The following is a 22089-nucleotide window of genomic DNA, read 5'->3' on the forward strand; positions in this document are numbered from 1 at the left end:
ACTTCTGTCACTTCTACTCCACCAGAATGTGCTGCTCTGTGTGCGCTGGTGAAAACATGCCAGTGGTTTGGCAAGTCCCAACGGGCAATTGTGAGTCAGGTGAAGGTGGTGGTGGGTCAAGATCACCTCTGCAGGACCCCAGGCCTGCTCCAGTGAACAAACCCAGGAGACCCAAAGTCTGCTCTTGTGGTCTCTCCCCCCACAGACAGGACCATCTCTCTGCTGTTTCTCTGAATCTCTCTGCATCTGCTCTCATTTGTTCCTGAACTGTTCAGCGTTTGGGAGAAACAAAACGATTAGACAGAGGGGGTGGGAGTAAACACTTTGCAGAGAGAGAGAGAGAAAGAGAGAGAGAGAGAGAGAGAGAGAGAGAGAGAGAGAGAGACAGGAGGAGAGAGAGAGACAGGAGGAGAGAGTGGTGCGGAGGAAGAGAAAGATAGAAACAGGAGGAGAGAGTGGTGGGGAGGAAGAGAAAGATAGAGACAGGAGGAGAGAGTGGTGGGGAGGAAGAGAAAGAAAGAAAGAAAGAGAGAGAGAGAGAGAGAGAGAGAGAGAGAGAGAGAGTGAGAGAGAGAGAGAGAAAGAGAGAGAGAGAGAGACAGGAGGAGAGAGTGGTGCGGAGGAAGAGAAAGATAGAAACAGGAGGAGAGAGTGGTGGGGAGGAAGAGAAAGATAGAAACAGGAGGAGAGAGTGGTGGGGAGGAAGAGAAAGAAAGAAAGAAAGAGAGAGAGAGAGAGAGAGAGAGAGAGAGAGTGAGAGAGAGAGAGAGATAGAAACAGGAGGAAAGAGTGGTGGAGAGAGAGAGAGAAAGAGAGAGACAGGAGGAGAGAGTGGTGCGGAGGAAGAGAAAGATAGAAACAGGAGGAGAGAGTGGTGGGGAGGAAGAGAAAGATAGAGACAGGAGGAGAGAGTGGTGGGGAGGAAGAGAAAGAAAGAAAGAAAGAGAGAGAGAGAGAGAGAGAGAGAGAGAGAGTGAGAGAGAGAGAGAGATAGAAACAGGAGGAAAGAGTGGTGGAGAGAGAGAGAGAAAGAGAGAGACAGGAGGAGAGAGACAGGAAGAGACTGGTGGAGAAAGTGAGAGAGAGAGAGAGAGAGAGATAGAGAGACAGAGAGAGAGAGAGAGAGAAAGAGAGAGGGAGAGCATGCAACGTTCACCCCACCAAGAACAGGACGTGGGGGGTTGTGATGTCACAAAGTCCCCTCCCACCAGGGTCTGTTATAGATGCTGCAGGTCCGGCCATCTCCTCTCCACACCCTTGTTTCCTCGGACGGTGCTGCTACAAGTCCTAAGAGAGCTCCTCATCCTCCTCGTCCAGACAGAATCTTCTCGTCTCCATGGCAGCCTCCAGCGTTCTCCTGCGGCTCTGCCTTCTGTTCCTCACAGGGATTCTACTCACCTGCATCCCTGCTCAGAGAATCCGAGGCAAGTGCACCGACAAACAGAGCATGTCCAATGTTGCCGCAACATCCTGCTGCGGTCTGTTGGACCGTTTTTGGTCGAGCTGGGACGTTTCTGTTTTGTTTTTGTGAATGTGTTTTCCTCTGCAAGGGGTTCTGTACCGCTGCAACATTTTGCTGACTTTGCATCTCCTCTGTCTTTTTGAGATAGGTTCACAGTGGTGTGTTGCTGTTCACAAACTGGGGGCTTGATGCTGCTGTGAAATGAATGTGAATTACATGCAGATAGAATCCTAATCGCATTTTGTTTTAAGAAACCTTAAAGAAAATTCTTAAAATGTTGGTTACCATGTGAATCATGATCTTAAAGTAAAACTGCTTTAGCTGGAGTATTGACAGCAACATTGTTCATGAAAAAACAAAAATATTGAAAAATACAGAGAACCTGTTTTTGTGGCAACATATTCACATTTCCTATGTAAAGATAAATGAACATCAGATCAAAGACGTTAATAAGGACATGTGTTACCAGAAAATTATCTCTAATTCATCCTTGATGCTGCAGAAGTCCAGAAAAGGTTTTTCTCTAGTTAAGGAATTACCATTTGGATGAAAGTCACAAGGAATCCATTTTGTGCGATCTCAGTTCTCTGTCAGTGAATCATGTTATATTTTAAATCACATCAATTCACATGAAGGTCACCTTACATGTAGCAGCTACTGTAGCCAAGATCAACGTTACCTTTAAGGCGTAGTGTGTCTGATGTGATGCATCATATGTGCAGTTTTGACCGTACAGTATCTCTGTACATCATTTCATTCACAAGGAACGTTTGTGCAAGACAGGACGAGTACAGAGGTTATCGTTTTACTGGAGTTTGATCTGCTCCTCGTTGTCTCCGGATGTTTCCATCGATGCCCTTGAGGGTTTCGATTGGTTTAGGTGCAGTTCTATGGGTGTGCGTGAAGCCCTCTGTGACATGGCTTGTAAAAAGGGCTAAACAAATTGAATTTGATAACCGGAAAAGTTCTAAGAAGTTTGTGAAAAGAAGATTCTTCCCTCAGATGAATGTTTTATTGGTGATTACAGTGGCTTCAAAACGACAGATGGCTTGCAGTCTTTTTACTTTCTGAGCATAAAGAATGCACAGCGTGCACATTTAAATGGAGCGTTGCCATGGAACAGTGACTTCTTTGAAGGACCTTGGTGTCATGTCAAGATAATCTAAGGGACTGCACAGTGTTCAAACGGTAATCTGAGATCAGATTGTATGTTATCTCAGATAACAGGGCACGAGTACTCAGCGCGGGGCACCAGAGTCACTAAGCAGAAAACGCTTTAGTCAAATGTGCTGCTGTCTGCTAAACAGTATAACTCGGATTGCAGCTGGGAACATAGTTAGCCGTGGGCTTTTCATGCATTGTAAAACTTAACTGGGACAGTTCAAAGACTGGCGCCTGGAAGACACACACACGTGTTGTTTTTACTACTGGTTCTTATCAGTCCAGGGGGGTGGATGAGTGGGGTTCTTCTGGGGGGTGGGGGTGGTGGGGGGGTTTAGTCTAGGGGTCCCTGTGTGTGTAGCATAAATGTGCGTGCGTGTGCAAGGAATGTGATTTTGTCTGTGCGTGCGTTGCTGCCCATGACAGTCACCGTAGCCAAAATGTACTCAAAAAACATTAATCCCAGAGGGAAAGAAAGCAGCTGTAGAACCGTGACATCACTGGCATACTAAATGTGACTGGAAGATATACTACAAGCCTGGAGTACCTGTGCAAGTGTGGATTTATGTCCCTAACAAGGTATGAGGCTCCATGAGAAGTCGTTTAAACAACCAGTGTCTGGAGATGTACTGTGAGGGGGTTTTGGTCGAGCGTGTGTGTGTATCACTTACAGAAAATACCTTTTGGGAGACTTTCAAGAACCATAAAAGGCACTGAACAAGTTTAAATGGTTAATAACTCCTTTAAGTTGTGCTTATTTTAAGACGTTAGCACTCAACTCACGATGAAGACACATCATTGTATTGGAAACATTTTGTGGACAGCTAAAACAATGTTTGCCAGAAGATCTTGTGCACACAGGAGAGTTTTCACTAAACCCCAACCCTCCAAAGCCGGTTATTGTTCATTTCACGGCATTTGGAAACAAACCAACGGTTCTGTTTTCACTCGTGATCAGCTTCATGCTAGTTTTACTAACGGGTCAATCAGCTGCAGTTGGAAACATTTCAACTGTGAAACACAACGTCTGTGCCAAGAATGAGCTTGCATGATTACACACGTCTTGAGTGTCAAACCTGCCAAGAGACCGTGTAGGCTTTCCCATAATTTGAGTAGGCCACAGGATGCCAACATAATCTGCAGAACAAACATCCTAAAGAAAACCGAAGAGACAGAAGAAGGACCTACTTATTATCAGACACGATCCGGCTGGGAAATTAGGGTTGGCCTGCTCCCAAACATTCTACCTGCTTACTTTTCATGATCCCCATGCAACACAAAGGGCTCATATGGCTGACCTCAGCTGAAGGTAAAACTCCACGTGAATCTTTTATAGATGTTGGTGGATTTAAAATAAAAAAAACTCTCCTTGATGGAAAGCATCAGTGGCTTGTGAAACTTCACGTTAAGTCACAACCTATAGCATAATGAGACAAAGTATGCCAAATAGAACAAGTTGAAAGATTCAGCTGATTAAAATTAGGAAAAACCCTTGACAAAGGCTGAATCCCTTGTCAACAAAGTCAGTCTGAGGCAACAGTTTTGTTTGGGATGGTTAAGGTGGTATTCAAGGGGTACTTTGTTTACCCTGGAGTGCAGAAACGGTAGTGCTGTTTTTCCAAACAAAACAAGCAGCCTTTTAAACTCATCCAAACCAACAGTTCCTGGCAACTTTCCAGTCATCCTGCCCACTGTATTGCTTGATACTTTGCCATTGTTAAAGAGTTTAGGAGCAAACACTTCAGGTCATATTCCATGGGTTCATCACAAGTTTCCCCTTTGAATTACAGTAATTAAGTTATCGTCAAAGCTTAATTAACACAAACGGTTTGGCACCTTAGGGTGTTTTTCTACAGTATTCAAGCAGGCAGCTGACTGATGTGTGTGGTGACACGAGTCCACAACAGAATAATGTTCCGTAAAGCCGACCCAAGCTTCTTTATGTGGCTTTTCAAGCCTGGTTTTCATGAGCTTTTAAGGGGCTCTTTAACTCAGTGTAATCAGTCAAGTTCTTAAGAAGTGTGGATGTGAGCGGAAAAGGAGAGCTTCTCCCTGCTGAAGAATGTATTTCTGGGACTGAATGATTCCAGGACGGGACGTTTAAGAGATTTCCACTGACAGCTATTTAGCCTCCGAAACCTAGAGAACCAAGATCTGGAAGATCCCCAAACCTAGAACCCCCCCCCCCCCATCCATCCTAACAACATTAGTTGCGATGTGAACTAACAATAACATACACAGTGTCTACAGTATTTATTTTGTCCAAAGTCAAAAATGTTCCAGAATGCATTGTTGTATCTTGGGTAAAAAAAAAGAAGAAAATAAATAAAAATGCTTTTGAGACAATGTATTTCATTGAACACTATCAACCTTCTCTCCACAGTAAGAAGACAGAACATGAAGGTTCGGATCAACGCCACCGGCGACACCATCATCCTGAAGTTTGTCCGCCCCAACCCTGACGTCAAGCTGGAGGGCTACATCCTAGGCTACGGAAGCAGCATGTTCTCCAAACAGTTCATCCAGCTGCCGGAGAACGGAGAACCCTACGAGACTGAAATAGGTGAGACGGATAGAAATATCCGTGTTAAACCTCTGTCGCATACTTTGGTGATACTCTGATTTGATGTGCTAAACTAAAGGAACAATGAAGGATTGTCTACACATTGTCAGTCGATGACTGTAATACCCACCCCATTTTTTATTTAATAAACATAGATTCCTTTAATGATAGGTTAAAAGGACATAAGTTGTACTAAACCCTTTTTAGAGATACTGGCTGTATTCCATCCATGCATGCATCCATCCATCATAATGAGCCACACACTCCCTTTAGACCCTTTCCATCAACATCCTGTCAGAGGTTACACAGTTTGTGGCTTTTAAGAACTACCTTACTGTTGTTGCTTAGAACACTAGAATTACGTTCATGCATTGGTATTTACCACATGAAAGAAAGCTCTTGGAAAACTGATAAGTATGAAGGATGAATTATTCATTCATACAATTCTTTAAAAGTCTTTCAAGCTGTAGAACAAACTTCAAATCCTCCCAAGTTTGCCTCTTTGTCCATTCAGTTGTTTTCTGGGCTCTGAAACTGTGTGGACAGTTACAGTTAAAGATGATAGTTTAAAACTTAACGTTAAACTACAACATGATTTATGAGGGGCCTTTAGGTCAATGCAGGAACGTGTTTTCTCTTGCCATGGATAAAGGACTCCATAACAAACATGCCGCATCCATGAGCTTTGAAGTAGACCAGTAAGGAGCCAGAACATGGAGAGAGTTTAGCATCTGACTTTATGAGCGAAGCGACAGTGTTTGTTCAAAGAAAACCAGCTTTTTGTTTCCCTGCTTTCTTCTAAAGCCTTTCAGTTGTGCCGGCAAAGTGCACGAACGAAGCACACATCATCACTCTAGAGATGATGTGTGACTTTGCAAACTCAAAACACTGGTATCAGTTTCTCAGTATACAACTGCTGATGGAGACGCCTCTTAAATGGAGCAGTATTAGTTAGATAGACACTTCTCAAAGAACAATTATTGTGTTGGTTTTTGATCGGTTCTGATGCTAATTTAATTTAACTGAGTGTCTGTTGCTAAACCCTTATAGATGCAGAGCCCAAGTATCTGGTTGCCGTCCAGCCTATTCCCACCAACGATGTGAAGAAACATTGCACAGGTATCATGGAAACATTCAAATGTAAAATGTTTAGCACACGTACCAGAAGCTTGTTCAGTGTATGACCTTTGACACCTTATGTCCTCCTAGGAAAGGTGAACCTGGAGAAACCCCTTCACCTGGTGATCGGCTCCATCACCCCTACCTCTGTGCTCCTCTCGTGGGGGAACTTCCTGAAGACGCCCTTTGAGGGCAACATCATGAACGATTGCCTGGAGGATGGGTGAGTGATGGTGAACAGCCAGTGGCCGGTCTGGTTTCAGTTAGACGTAGCCTTCGTAAGAGAGGCTACGTCTCTCTTTCCTACGTCAGAGTTTTTCGTTGGAAGCGTCCACATCCAATCGATCACAGGAAGGATAACCCATGAAAAGTCTGTTCAGGGGTTGCGACAATCATCTCAATCCACAAAACCAGGAAGTTTGCACTGGCCCATTCCTGTTTTTGCAGTATGTGTTAAAGGATCTATCGGAGAGATGGAACAGTGTTGTAAATAACAGTTCTACACAATGTACAGGAGTAATTACTTTCTCTGAGGAGGTAGGGTGTGGTGAGATTCATTTCTTGACCACTGCAGGTGTGTCTGTGAGTTGAGCAAGGATTCATGGGACACACTGAAACACTTTTCCACTTCCTCTGACATTCTCTGCCTACGTTGAGGGTTTTTTCCCCAGTTGAACAGGGAGAAAGTTGGAAAAGATATTGGAAATCTTGACCTAAGCTACAGCTAAATACGTTTTTGTGTTATTAAAACCTAATGTCAGTTCCTCTTGTTAACGGTTTGGCTGTTACGGTCAAGTCACAGCAGACAGAAAGCATGTGAGGGAATTGTAATGGGATTGACAGACAATAAATATGTGGATTTGTGATATTCAAGCCAGGATTAACAGTATGTAATGACCGGCAGTCTAAGAAGTAAAGGTATAAGATACCCATCTGAAATGATTACACTTTTATTGGTGTGTGATTAGTATGTGTGGCTGAGTACAAAGTGTTCTAGTTGCAAAGCCAAAAAGGTTTAGGTTTGTTTCTCTGGAGTCTGTGGATTGGAGTGATCTCTACTAAGACTGTGCATGCTCCCCTATAACCACTTCTGCCTACAGACACTACACCATCCGATACAGGGAGAGGAACAGGAAGTGGATCTACCAGACGTGTCCCACCAGTGACACAGTGATCGACAACCTTAAGCCGAACACGCCCTACGAGTTCGGCGTTCGGCCCAACAAGGAGGACCGCAGCGGAATGTGGAGCAAACCGGTTATTCACAACACCAACATGGGGGGTGTGTCACATTTATGTCTCTTCGTGGCAAAACCGGTGGATGATCCAACTCTGTCTCGTTAGGACTGGGACTTACTGGGTGTGGTGATTGTAGCTTGCATTGAATCAATGGCCTGCTTACAAAACACATGCAGCAACAAGAGTTTGTCTAACAGCAAACTGGGTGAACGCAGTACTGTATGCAAAGTGTGTTTTGAAGCAGTTGTCATGCTCCAAGCTAAAAAAAAGACACGAGAACAGAGGCCATGTCCACATGATGAGCCTGTCTTCTCTGAATCACACCTCTTTTCTTCATCGGTTTCTTCTTGTTTTCAGACAAAAGAATCCAGAAACCTTACAAGCTCCGGACTCCTATTGCGAAGCCAATGGTATGTGCCGCCTCGGTTCGTCGCTCGTAAACTTGAAACATAAAGATTGTCTGTGTGTAGTCACTTTTACAAGGCATATTTAATCAGAGCTCTGGGCAGGTAGGCGAGTGCCCTGTCTTTATGGTTATTCCCAATAAAGAGAGGACACCACCACATGTTGAATACATGTCGCAGCACAGTTGCATGACCCCCCCAAAGTCGACCAACATCTGCTTTTCCCTCACTGACACCCCACCCACTCCCAGACCACAAGCAGCCTGACAGATACTTGAACCTGGGTCAAGGAGAGTCACTCTCACTCCCCAGGTCTGGCAACACAAACAGGGGCGTCTTAAATCAACACCCTTTGGACGTTGTCTTTTCCAACCGCTGCTCCACATCGCTTTCACGAGGCTGTCTCGCCTTTTAGGTCACAAGGCCTGACTTGCTTTGAGGTCATTACATGGGTCGAATCCTCCCCTTGGAGTGTGTGTATGCTTTTGATGTTTTGTGTTAGTTTTGGGTTAAATAGGATGCTTTGAATGCCTGATCATGAGCGACTGGAGAGACTAGCAAACGTTGTGTTGATGAAATATCTCCACCACACTTTGTATAAATGATGTGTGCTCACTTCAGAACTTCATTAGATGTGTAAGAAACTCTCATAGAGGTCATCAAGAGAGCGAAAGCTATCAATGACCACATTAAACTCAAATGCTACTGTAAAAAAAACTATCCATTTGATTATGCTACTCATATCTTTACTCTGGTCCTATGTATAAATACCACAGACAACTAAATACATGTATTGTGCTTTTCAGAAAGAAACTCCGCGTTCCCTGTTCCCTCCTCGTCTTGGTAAGAGTTGATTCGGTTTTATCTTTGGAAACTAAAGTTTACAGGGGAATATTCAAGGAGATATTCCATTTCATAAGCTTTGCTCCAGAAAAGAATGTTCTCTGTAACTTGTTTCAGATTTTCACAGCAAGTATAGAGTGGGCCATACTCCATACTCTTGCAGTGTCTAACCGTCATTTTTCTATTTCCTCTGTAATCTCCCTAGCATTGCACAACAGGACACAGCCTAGAGTTCATCCTATGCTCAAAACCCCAGGTTTCCCAGGAGCCCCCAGAACTTCTTTTGGTGATTACTTTCCCTCTCACGTCTCTCACACTACTACAGTCTCAACCCAACAGTCTTTTCTCTAATTCAGGGTAGTTTAGGGACTGGGGCCTTGAATCCATCCTCTCATTCTCTACTGATACAACCCTGCTGTGTCCACAATTAGCTTAGTATTGTTTTCCTAACCAGACACTTATAAAACCTTACTTTCAACAGCGCCACCAGTGAGCCAGCAGGATACTAGACCTGTTCCCAGCTCCAGTGAGCCACAATGGGGTAACCACGAGATTCTCATTTCAAATCTCACGGCTTTAATCAGTCAGTCACCATCGCTTGGCTCTGGTCATTGCGCTGCTGCTGGGATGGGAGGGGTTGAGACCGGCTGCTTGGCTGCATGCTGGCATGCCTTGAGCCCGCTGAGAAAGTGCTTAAGTCCAGAAAGCCTTGGAGAGGACGGCACAGGAGTGCCACGTGTGTAAGTTCTCGTTCTGCCAGCCCTCCCAGTCAACCTGCTGAGGCTCAAAAGGCAGCGTTCATGATTGTGACTGCTTGTTCTGTGCTCGCTGGCTAGTACAAAGTCCATCACATCGTCCATCGTGCTTCATTGTTCCCACCCCCCCTTCCCCCCGATTCACATTTCTTTCACTCCATCTTCATCGTCAATCTGATCTGACCACCATGAACATCCACTGCCTTCTTACTTTCTCCTCATGTTTCCTCCTGTGTGTGTTTGTGTGTGTGTCTGTATGCACGTTTATTCTCTTTTCTCCTGCATAGCAGTCTCCATCCAAATAATGTCTTCTTTTTTTTTTGTGTCGACACACTGTCAACCATCAGTCAGCTCCATACCTCTTCATCCCATTAGCGAGTCTCCATCTGTTTACATTCTCTGTATCTGTATTTTGGTCTTTTAAAGATTTCTATTTTCGCACTTCCAATCAACTGAGCGTGTCCAGTGTGACTTCAGTCTGCATGTCACCAGCGCATGCCACAGATGCAGACGTGTTGGATTTTCCCTCTCTGGAAAAGCAGCACAAAGTCGCTCTGCAGCCTCCACACCCTTCTACTGTCCCTTCCCTGTCCGTGATAATGTCTTCAAGTCTTTCTTGAGGGTTTCCTATGAGATACAACATGATTATGGGACCAAAACAAATCAATTTGAAAAATCTTAATGTTTTGGCATATGTTTTGGCATTTTTTCCAATACAATAAAAAAAAGACAATTTTGTCAGAGATCGGCATTCCAATAACCTCTCCTTAGCTTTAAGAGTTGATGAGGGCGTTTTGATGCCTGTCCAACAGCTGTAGATAGACAGTTCACATGGATGCAACCAAATCCTCCAAAAATCCTCTCATGTTCAAAAGCAAATCTGGTTCCCATAATGGGTGTACCTCTCTCTTCTCTCTCACTCCAGACAAAGGAAACACTATTAGAAATGCTTCTTTCCAACCCGGACACCTTCCTCCAGTCTACCCCCACCATCAGCCTACCACAGCCCCCAGTACCGTCGCCCCTAAGTCCCCTCTGAATGACAAGATGCTTCACGGATACCTTCAGCCCAGAGCACCCACTAGTGACACAGACAAGCCACGTAACCCCTCTGGTAATTCCTATCTTTTCAACTTCAACTTTTCCTCCCCACCTTGCAGTGTTTTCATGGGTATCAGACGTAAAGAGCAGATGTTCTGCACTCCAATTTCTTGTTCTGTCATGAAGATACATGACGTACATGAAGTACATAGTCAACAAAAGAATGTTGAGTGTCGTCAAGACTGGACCTGGACTGTCTTCCCTGACTTCTCCTGGTGTGTAACCCAAGCCTCCACCAAGAGATTAAAGCTCTCTTTTACCCACACAGCTCACAGCGATTCCTGGGAAGGAACATCAGTTCTGAGACTTTCCCCGGGCAGAGAGCAAGCCAGTGATAATAACTGGGGTAACCGTGATGTCATATCCTATGAATGCTGTCACATCCTCCTTGTCTTCCTGGCGTGGCTACGTTGTCTGTGCCTGCTACTCTCTGCACCATCACCATCTTGATCCACAGCTTTCTGTTGCTGTCTGTCCGACCTGAAGCAGATTATTTTGTTCACAGGAATGGTCGTGGAGAGCAAGGCACCTTAATTGCACCTGTACACACACGTCATCAAGCATAACCCCCATGTGTCTGCATGTTTACACAATCTTCCAGTCATGGTTTCATTCTGCCGCTAGGGTCCATCAGCTTATGACTGTGAATTCTAAAGATTGTGAGAGCTTAAAGTGCTTTGAAATCATGACATATTATGGAGTGGTAACATATATTTACACACGATACGTACGTACAGCACATCAAGTGTAACAAATGATCGACTCACCATGAATCAATGAGTCAGTCGTTCATTAAAGTTCCCACTTGAACTCGACAGTCACATCATCCCTCAAGTGATGCCGTCTCCATCACTAATCCCTGAAGTGATGCCGTCTCCATCACTAATCCCTGAAGTGATGCCGTCTCCATCCCTAACAACATCATGTCATCGCTGAATGCTGCGGCCGTGGCTTTAAGCACACTGCAATGGCACCGTGGATGGTTTTTAACCAAGATGCCACAAAAACAGATGGATTGTAACAGACATCCTGCCGTTGTTTTTGATCCCGTAGGTCCAGGCAGCCAGGGAAACCCCCCCTTGACCCCCCTGCGGCCTCGCGGCCCAGCCGTTACCGTGGTTGCCAGAACCATGAAGCCTCCCGGCAGAGATCGCCTCTTTCCCTTTAATAACGGCTTCAGACTACCCTCCTCTCTTCCTAGGGCCAGTAACTCATCCCAGACTATGGGGACACAAGGGGGTAATGGATTCCTTTTCCCCCCTTCTCTAGCTCTGCTCCTTCCTCTTCCTCTTCCTCAAAATATCTCCCGTACCCAACGTGTGGGTTGACTGGAACGCTTCCAAACCTTTGTATTTACCCATCATGTTATATTTACGTCAAACCAACCCCAAATGTTGTAAGAAATAGGCACAAATTGAATTTGCAATGGTAGTTTTGAGAGGTCTGGTTGCAACTCAGGACATGCAAAGTGACCATCGGTCATGCTTTGACATCGCTTGACAGAGTTTGAGGTAGCGATTGGTCATGGGTGAACCATATGTAAAAAAAAAAAACGGAGAAGAGATTTAAAACAGGCTTCACAGGAGGGACTGACGTTTCCTGCTACGTTGATAGACTGCATTTATATTCACATTTTAAGATTGATCCCCACACAAGATTCAGAGGAGAACAGGATTCTATGGCTTGTCATCACACAACTTCCACACAAACACAATCTTTGGACCCTCCTTTCATGCTCACAAAGTATTTTTGCTGGATTTTTCCGTCCAGGAGACGGATGTCTTATCTTATCCACATGGTTGACCAAGTTCTTCCTTCATAACGCTCCCTCTTTTCCCAACAGCCAATGGAGAACATCACAAGGGACTCTCCCTTCCTAAACCAGTCATGTGGTCCAGACTGCGAATGGGTAAAAAAAGAGTTGATTTTTCATTTGTGTCTCTCATCCATCATTAACATGCAGCCGTTGCCGTGGTAGCACCATCTTCACCGCTGCCCCATGCCGGTGTCCTTCACCTCCGCCATTTTGTTTGTTCATTAATATCTGTTTGTCCATTCGTCAAACTGTAAGTCTGTCCATCCATCTGTTTTGTTGCCTCGTTCCTAATAACTTGTTTTTTTCACTCAAACCGCTTGGTGCTGTTGCAGGCTTCAAAACATGCAAGGGTTGTCGGATGTCTTTTGTCTTACTGGAGTGGTGAGAATCAGCAATACATTTGATCACTTGCGATGTTGGGAAATGTTGCGTTCCGTAACGATTGGTTTCATGTTGTTAAGAAACGGAGGGAGTTTCAGAGGCCTTCAGAAGCCCACAGGGCTGTCTGGATGCTGCCACAACACAACATCCAGCTGTTAAACTGCTTCACAACGAATCAGCAGACCTTCCTCTTACACTTTCTTAGGGCTAAGTGACTCCTAAAACTATTCTTTAGTCTCTGATTTGCTGTACCTGACATTCCAGTACATAAACCCTGAAAACATAAGTGTTAGTTGAATATCATTTACCGTAAATACTATGTCGGTACTAGTTTTAACTGACAGTGAAATAAGTATTCTCTGTCGAACTTGCTGAATATTAGTGGCTAAAGCCAGGTCCAGTTTGCTCGATTTGGTGGGACAGTTAGACGTTGTGGTGTTTTCCCACAGCTAGGAGTGTTTGCATGACTGTGCATGTCTGCACTGTTTATGTGCTGTTAGCATGGGCCGGTGTTGGGTGCCATCATGCTTCATCCATTTTGTACTCATAACCTGTTGGTTTCATGTTGTAATGAAATGTGTGCACAAATCACTATATGCAAGTGTTACATGATGTACATATGTTGGTATTTAAGATCATTTGTGCTCTTTTACGCAATGTAAAATGATATCTTTATTTTTTAAGAACGGTTCTTCAATTGAGTTCTTAACCCCTTGTAATTATGCAGAAACAGTGGAATACCCAGAGAGGATAAACTCAGAGATGTGCTTAATTAGATCAGATATAACTGCTGTGTTTAGGCTGTTCTTATCCCATAAGATGAGACGGGACTAGATCTTAATGGCAGTGCTTTCTCTGCAGCAAACAACTCACTATTGGAAGACAGTAAACATCAAGTGGGCCAGTCAAAGCCTTCAATTGAGGACCAGTTGTTTGGTAAAAGCATGAATCCAGTCTATTTGCACTAAATACTATTCCCACTCCATGCACTGATTGGCACTGCAGTTGTATACCGCCCAGTTTGCATGATTGGCTCCTGTTGGATGTTTAAAGTCAAATCTCTTTTTGACCAAAATATATTTTGCAAACGAGCCTTTGGAAAATACTTTCCACTTGGAAAGTATGCAGTTTCCTAGTCTGAAGCTTATTATAAAATATTTTTCATTTAAATACTTTAACATGTTCCTCACCAAGCTTTGCACTTTTTCTCGCCACAAAGACGTAAAGAAACAGACTTTTTTTAATAGCACCACCCCTGTAATGAACTTGACAACTCTATTGGAATCTCAAATGTTATTTTAGTCTATTTTCCTGGGTACAGTCCACATGCTTAAGGCTTTTTGCTTCTTGCCTGATTGCAAGTATTGGCTTTGAAAGAACAATAAGCTTTAGAGGGTTGTGCATTGCTGCATAGGTGCCAATGTTTACAGAACCCTCATGCAATCAGGAGAGCATGGCTCCCATCAGCATGTTCATCAGCTATGGAATCTTATGTTTGCTTATGGTTACAAAATTGTGTTTGTATGTATTGGGCTTACACATTGAATTGGTTACAATTATTTGTTGTCATCACATGGTGCTTTAGGGCATTGTGTGTGCAATGTATACTTTTATTTTGCAGGAGTGCACATTGTGCACAATGTATTGTGTGTAAAAAAAAGGATTTGGGTTCGACAATGTCTTGAAAAACAATCCCAGTTAATATAATGTTGCTGTCTTGAATGAGAGAAGATATATTGTTACTTAAATCTATTTTTATTTTTTCGAAACAGAGAATTCCAACAAAACAGTAATGAGTGCAAACTGGACCTGATTCAAACATGGATGTCTATCCACATTTTTTTAAAGCAATGCCCCCATATTGTTTCACGTTACAGACCTCAAATGTTTTTCAGCCCTCCAGTTGCTTTCATGTTTCGGGTCGGCATTTATTACATGTTCTGTTGGAGCTGAAACAACCTCTTGATTAAAAAGCAGGGGACCTCTCTGAACCAGGGAGATAATTTGCACCAGGTTTTTCACTTATTTTCTTTGTGAAATTCAGAAAATGCGTGTAACCTCATGGAATTACATGCAATTGTCCACGTCTCGAGGTTCATTGAGCCTTGGGGATCTGATGCACTGTAGGTTTTCACTGTTGGGTAAAAATACATTTGTTTTCATGGTTTATTCATAAAAATACACTCAGGACAATTCTTTTTTTGTTTTTGGTCTAAACCCAATACCATGTGACATTCTAGGGCAGGCAGTAAAAGAGTCTTCCGCTGTTTTTCATTCCGAATGACCTCATCAAGGCAAAACCACTCTCCTCAGACATACTGTAGACTGATTCATCTCAAACAACCATCATCAGACAGCTGGCCTTGCCTGTCAGGTCTGGGGTCAACACGTTATGAAGTTTTAAAATGGAGGACATTTGCAGCTAAGTTCTGTTTTTATCAATGTGTTTCAGGGTCTCCCGCTCGCCCTTCCATACCTGTCAACAAGAAAACCAATCTGGTTGGCAAACCAGGTGACATCGGTAAGAACGGGATAAACAAGGATATGCTCATGTTTATTTGTTCACCTCATTTTTACTGTACCCAAAATGTCTATAATAACCACCGAGATGTCTGTTCTCCTTTCACGTGTGTTTGATCGGGAAGTTTTGTTGATTGTGATGAACAAACACAGCCTTCGTATTGTTCTGAATCCGTATGAAGGATGGCAATGCAAAGGGCAAACTTTTTAAACTGAGGAAAATCAAGTTTAAGAGTGTAACCGATTGTTCTTGCCAACCTCCATCTCTGCAGACAAATTGAACGGCCTTAAACAAACCGACATGGCCTCTGTCCTCAAACCCAACTTTCCATCGGTGACGGCCAAGCCTGCCAAGCAAGAACGCAAACGCACAACAACAATAGCACCAGCTGTTAATGGTAGGAATGTTCCCAGTGTAGTTTTGTCCGACACAAGATCAAAAGCTTTGGCCTGAGAAGAAAAAAACATCACTCTTACAAAATTAAGACAGGCTGGTCAAAACGCAACGCACACCAATTTACTCTTCGATTCCTCTTACAGTCAGTCGGTTCGAAAGCTGGGAGAACTCTTCGTTGTTCAGTGCTTTGCCGGTTTCTGATGTCGACGCCATGGGCAAAAAACGCTTTGTGGGTAAGAGCCCGAACTGGTGATCACAGATCACACAGTCTTTCCTCTGGCTCTATCTTTTTAAGTGCAGGAGTAACATTTCCCCTCTCTCTCTCCTCTTCAAGCCCCTCACGTTGTCTACAAAACAGACAAGAAGCCGGAGGAGCCTTGCTCCATTACCACCTCCCTCAACTACTTCCCTGAGGAGGAGGGTGGGGAGCAGAATGTGACGGCTCCACCCAGGTCTCCTCCATCCAACCTCACGGTGGTGACGGTGGAGGGCTGCCCCTCCTTCATCATCCTGGACTGGGAAAAGACGGACAACGACACCACAGGTGAAATGAAAACATGGTGTCTGTGGGGGTCAGATGGCTGAGCGGTTAGGTAATCGGGCTATTATCAGAAGGTTGCCAGGTTCGATTCCTTACCGTGCAAAATGACGTTGTGTCCTTGGGCAAGGCACTTCACCCTACTTGCCTCGGGGGAATGTCCCTGTGCTGACTGTAAGTTGCTTTTTTTTTTTTTTTTGAATAAATGTCTAAATGTAAATGTCTGGAACGATGCTGTCTTGTGCACCTCTTGGTGCCCTGCATATCTGAGACATTCTCCAAGAAAAGATTTGATGTTTGGTGTTTCGGTCTGTGCGAACAACCTGGGTTGAGATTTCTACAGATTAGTCATTGCAGGATTGAACTAAAACACTTCACCTGAGTCAGTCTGAGGTCCTGATGTGGTTGAAGTGTATGCTCGGGGATAGACTGCGAAAGTCTTCCCTGAACTCTTGTTGACTTCTTGTTTGACCTGCAGAGTACGAAGTCATCTCCACAACTAAGGGCCCAGACGGTGAGCAGGTGTCCATCCTGACCACCAACCAGACTCACACGGCCGTGGAGAACCTCAAACCAGAGAGCAGGTGTGTAGAAAAATACACACCAACCAGTGTTTGAGAGAGATGGATACGAACAGTAGACCAGTGTGTTCTTCCTGATTGAACATCTTCGTTCTCACCCCAACCAGAAGAGGTCACGACCCCTGGGATCTGATATCCCTACAATTTATTAGTGACATTAGTTCAGCTATGCACATACAGCTCACCTCTCTGTGGGTCGAGGTGGGAAATGACAATGAACGTTAGTCAAAGCCTTGTTTGTTTTCTTTTGCTATACTTGATGTACCGTAGCTTTTCGGGTGCAATGAAACCAATGATATGGAAGGAAACCCATTATACTGACAGGCAGACCAATTCTAGCACACCTCAAATAGTTGCTAAAAAGTAAGTACTGTTTTAACCGTGGTCTTGTGGAGAGAAGGATGTCCATAGCAGGCAGCCACCACGCTAGCTAGGTTTTTCATGAGCCTGAACAAGGGAGTATATGACACTAAAGAAAGTGATAGACCATATAAACCAGGTCTTCCTGCATGAAGTGGAGAACTGCAGGCTGTATTTTTCATATGGAGGAACCATTAGTAGGACCATTAGGTGCTTAAGTTCTTTGCCTGCTACATCTGGAGAAGAAAAAGATTGGTGTTATGACGAAGCATTTGGAATATGAGCCTATATTCTTTCCTCAGAGATGGAACAAGCCTGAAAAATAATTTCCCAGATTTCCATCAGATACCTGTGTCCAGTTTAATACTGCGATATTAAAGGAAAAATTATAATTCACTAAAAATAATAACTTTCAAATGGAAGGGAGAGAAAGTCTGTGTTTTGGAGCAAGCTGGAGAAGGTTGTGGTTCTGGATCCTCTGTGAGGTCAACTGACGCATGCAACCCTTCCTGCTCTCATCTCACAGCTATGAATTCAAGGTGAAGCCGAAGAATGAGCTTGGCACAGGACCCCCAAGTGAACCAGTGTCCTTCAGCACAGAATCAGGTACAGTAACGATCACAGCTACCCCATGGTGCAAACACCCCAAGGAGCCCACACCGCTGAGACACCGAAAAGCCCTGCTGCATCCATATGAAGTTGTGTAGGATGAACTGTAATGGAAAGCAAACATGGAGCGCATTCTTGTTCACTCATGCTACACACACACACACACACACACACACACACACACACACACAGAGTTTGCCAGCCGTAGTCATGTCTACGATACCCCACTTACCTTTGAGGGCTCGGCAACAAATGGCCTCTTATTAAGGTAATGATTTCAGCATGGCCCTTCATTTTCCTAACCTTGGCTCCCAGCTCCATGTAAACCTACTAAGACCTGAGGAGGGAGGGGGACTGATCATGTGCCAGCAACCCTCTGCCCCTGAGGGTAACAGCCCATATTCCCCAAACAGCATATCATAAATTAATGCAGAGTCGGGAGTTTGGTCGTTTTTATGTTCCTGGGAGGACTCCTCTGCTGGGCCGTACTGGCCTGTGGAAGCTGCCACACGTGAAGGACGAGGAGTTTGTCAGCAGATGAATTGTCTTGCGGTTCCTGGAGGCTTTGTGGCTGTGTGGAGGGTTTGAGGCTTGTTTGGCCCAGCAGACAGAATCTTCTTGGTCTCAGAACATGATATCAATGACAGTACGTGAATCATGAGTTTTCTTTTGGCCGGTTGAAAAGACTTGTGTCTTCAGGCATGTGTGTTCCTCTGCAGGGAAGAATTTGCTGTTTTTTTAAAAACAATTGTTATATCCAGGCAGAATTGTTTGGACTGGTATACACTGTAGCTTTGGATTTATTTCAGTATACCTTTGTTTTCTCTCTCTCTCTCTGTGTCACTTACCGTCTGTCTGTTTTAACTTTCTCTGTTCTGTCAAATGAACACTGACTGGAAACTGAACCATAACTCCAACCCTCTCTAAATCTGTCTTCCCCTCTCTATCAATCTCTCTCTCAATCCCTCTCTCTCTCTCTCTCTCTCTCTCTCTCTCTCTCTTTCTCTCTCTCTCTCTCTCTCTCTCTGTCTCTCTCTCTCTCTCCCTCTCTCTCTCCATCCAATAGCGGACCCTCGGGTGAGCGAGAATGTGTCAGGTGAGCCTGCTCTCAATCCTTTCACACAGATGACAGGTTCCACCATGTCCACCAAACACGGCCAGCTTAATGAGGGCTACTGGCACACTCTCAGTCTAGTAGAGGCTTAGGCCTCGTGGCTGTCCAGTCCAGCTCACTTCCTCCTCACCCAATCCTCAGCCAGACCAAACATTTACACAGCAAATGAGGGCAGACTCTTTTATTTTCATTTAACCCGGCTTAAAAAAAGGAATAAGAACACTTTAAGAGGCCTGGATGCACTGAGAAACTGTGGGTAAAGGATGTTCTTTGTGGAGGAGCTGAGTTATTAACCAACAAAATAAGTCGCTGTAAAATGGACGAGTTGGGATTGTGCACATTAAGCTTTTCTGCACACAATTCAGTCTTTTTTAAAGGTCCAACCATTATCCTTTTTGCGATGGTTTACATACTTTCTTTCACTGTAGGAAAAGACGCAATCTGGACCCAGTTCCCCTTCAAGACGGATTCTTACTCTGACTGCAACGGGAAGCAGTATGTGAAGAGAACCTGGTACCGGAAGTTTGTCGGCGTTCAGATCTGCAACTCTCTGAGATACAAGATCTACCTGAGCGATTCCCTCAACGGTGAGTTCACGGTGAAAAAAACCCCGGAACATTCCAAGACATCAGCCTCAATTAAAGTTAGTTAAACCATGCTACTGTACCACTTGAGTACCCATACCTTGGTATCTTGTAGGTAAGTTTTACAACATCGGGGACCAGACTGGTCATGGGGAGGACCACTGTCAGTTTGTGGACTCTTTCCTGGATGGGAGAACAGGAACACAAGTGAGGGCTGACCAGCTACCAGCCAGAGAAGGTATGTCTTTGGCATTTTCTTCTCAGAAATATATATTTTTTAAGACAGGCGTCCCCCCCCCCCCCCCCAGACTAAGTAGGTTTTTCAAAAACCTTGGGTGTATTTGTGTTTCAGGGTACTACAGAGCCATGAGACAAGAACCTGTTAACTTTGGTCAGATAGGAGGGAGGTCTCACATCAACTACGTCTCATGGTACGAGTGTGGAACGCCCATCCCTGGCAAGTGGTAGGACTCTCTGCAGCCTGGGAGAAGATGTACATCGCACAGGCTGGAACGGTGACAGGGAGGTGCTGTTGTCTCCAGTCTCTGGATGACGTGTATCCCTCTGTGCCACACGGAACCCAGACTTGTAAAGAGAATTGTACAGAATCTACATGTCAGGGAGTTCGATTGAGTGCCTTTGTAACATTTAACTGCAAACGTGGCTCCTTTCACTATTTATCAATCATGGCAAATGAGACAAAACCGATAACGACAAACGGAAGAATTACAGAGATCGTTGTTACTGTCCGCAGTGTGGGGCAACAAACATACACTAGATATATTTTTTAGATAATGGGAAGCTGGCTCCCTAAAATTATTTTGATAACTTGTATGATATTATTTATCAAAGTTTCTGATGCCATATATTCCTTGTATAGCCCACCAGTGTGACAGGGATTGGTATATAATGCAATGCTTCTGCTGTAAAGTGTACCAGCTTAAACACTTTCATCAACAGTGACTGTTAAAGAAATAATGGTACAGAAAACAGGGAAAGAGTCAAACTTTTTAACACAAGGTTTTAGCTCTGACGTACCTCCATGACTCTTAAACGCAGGACAGAGAAAACATGTTCAATAATCAATAATGATCAATAATGTTTACATAACTTCACATTTCATCATCAAACTCATCAACATTCACATACAGTGGCAGCAACAACATTCACAGACAGACACACTTAATTTCATGCAAAAACACAGAATGTCATGTTCCAATTAAATACGTCTCCATCATTGGCCGTGATATATGGGGTGGGTAGAGGCTGGAGGTCGTAACACTTGCGATTTGCACAATATAAATGTATTTATATGTATATGGAGAAAAAGTATTTTTTCAACTACTTTTGCTAAACATTTCTTTAAAATGGCCATTTGTGGCATTTCGTACCCTTTGGTAGCCTTTCAGATATGTGGGTAAACTGTAAACGTAGATGCATCCACACCAGTCGCATGGATAGAACGTTATGTGCGTGTGTTAGTCCATCCAAATATTTGGTTGTACATTGTTGCGAATCTGTGATGATTCATGAGAATCTGAAGGGGAATACTTTGTTGAAAAGTGACACCGTTTTGTACTGAAATACTCTTCTGTCTCATAAATGCTTGCAGATAAGTGTCTTAAGCAAATCTTTTACATGAAAATGGATTGTTGTTTTTGTTATGTACTTCCATTCTTGTATCTATTTTCAATAAAACAAACATTTTGTACATTATTGTTCTTATTGAGTTTCGGGGAGCTTATGGAATTCCTCACTTAAGAATCAGAATGAGAATCAGAATCAGCATCAGAATGAGATTTATTTGTCATGAAAGTTTGCACAGACAAGGAATTTGCTTTGGCAGGAAGGTGCGTTCAATAGACAAATAGGAACCTAAAATGTAAATATGTGTACTATCTATACTAAGGGTACATAAACTACCAGTACTAAGTGGAATTAGAATTAAATACAATGTACAATAAGATAGGGTTAGGGTTAGAAAATATCAAAATAGAAAATACTATTGTTTCTTATTGGGTTTTGAGAGAGGCGTTATGAAAGCTTCGCCACCATCAGTCCCAGCACACACAGCCGGCTGGACTTTCCCTCAATGTCAGACCCGGCCGCAGGTCCAATTAGGAACATCAACAGTGATCCATGGATTACCACACTTTTCCAGGCAGAGAGAGAGAGAGAGAGAGTGAGTGAGAGAGTGAGTGAGTGAGTCAGACAGACAGAAAGTGAAGGAGAGAGAGAGAGCGGGAAAGCGACAGTGATCCAAAAGCCAAACTCAACACAGATATTCTTCGATTCCATCGAAGTGGTGGTGTTGAGACTGGGAGGAAGGGAGGGGAGGACTTGCCTCTGGATGTCTTCATACGTTTTGCTAAAGAAGGTAATGGTCTGGGGGTGAAAACAAATGTCACTTCAAGGTGGAACTTAGTCTCTGATAGACGAATAACTTAGGGGGCCTGCCACCACTCTCTGTCTCTCTCTCTCTCCCTCTGTCTGTCTCTCCCTCTCTCTCTCTCTCTCTCTCTCTCTCTTTCTCTCTCCCTCT

General features: G+C 43.9%; 1 protein-coding gene across 9 annotated transcripts; it reads left to right on the forward strand.

The window, feature by feature from the left end:
* Positions 1-1071: 1071 nt before the first annotated feature.
* abi3bpb (ABI family, member 3 (NESH) binding protein b) lies at positions 1072-21258 on the forward strand. Of its 9 annotated transcripts, XM_084668297.1 has the most exons (24): positions 1072-1424; positions 5007-5186; positions 6237-6305; positions 6396-6528; positions 7406-7587; positions 7902-7954; positions 8755-8791; positions 8997-9077; positions 9273-9332; positions 10472-10660; positions 10916-10993; positions 11701-11886; positions 12491-12556; positions 13706-13780; positions 15297-15365; positions 15637-15762; positions 15905-15994; positions 16096-16305; positions 16778-16883; positions 17767-17846; positions 18916-18945; positions 19392-19550; positions 19663-19785; positions 19900-21258. In XM_084668297.1, exons 1-24 carry the CDS (start codon positions 1337-1339, stop codon positions 20013-20015), a joined length of 2586 nt encoding a protein of 861 aa, XP_084524423.1. In that variant the 5' UTR covers positions 1072-1336; the 3' UTR covers positions 20016-21258. The 9 variants fall into 9 exon arrangements, with proteins under 9 accessions (XP_084524423.1, XP_084524414.1, XP_084524415.1 ...); XM_084668288.1 differs by lacking the exon at positions 1072-1424 and having other exon boundaries at positions 5011-5186; XM_084668289.1 differs by lacking the exons at positions 1072-1424; positions 13706-13780 and having other exon boundaries at positions 5011-5186.
* The last annotated feature ends 831 nt before the right edge of the window (positions 21259-22089 follow it).

Source organism: Hypomesus nipponensis, chromosome 12 (genome assembly GCF_054491055.1).
Source record: "Hypomesus nipponensis isolate SF chromosome 12, ASM5449105v1, whole genome shotgun sequence".
Classification (NCBI taxonomy): Eukaryota; Metazoa; Chordata; class Actinopteri; order Osmeriformes; family Osmeridae; genus Hypomesus; species Hypomesus nipponensis.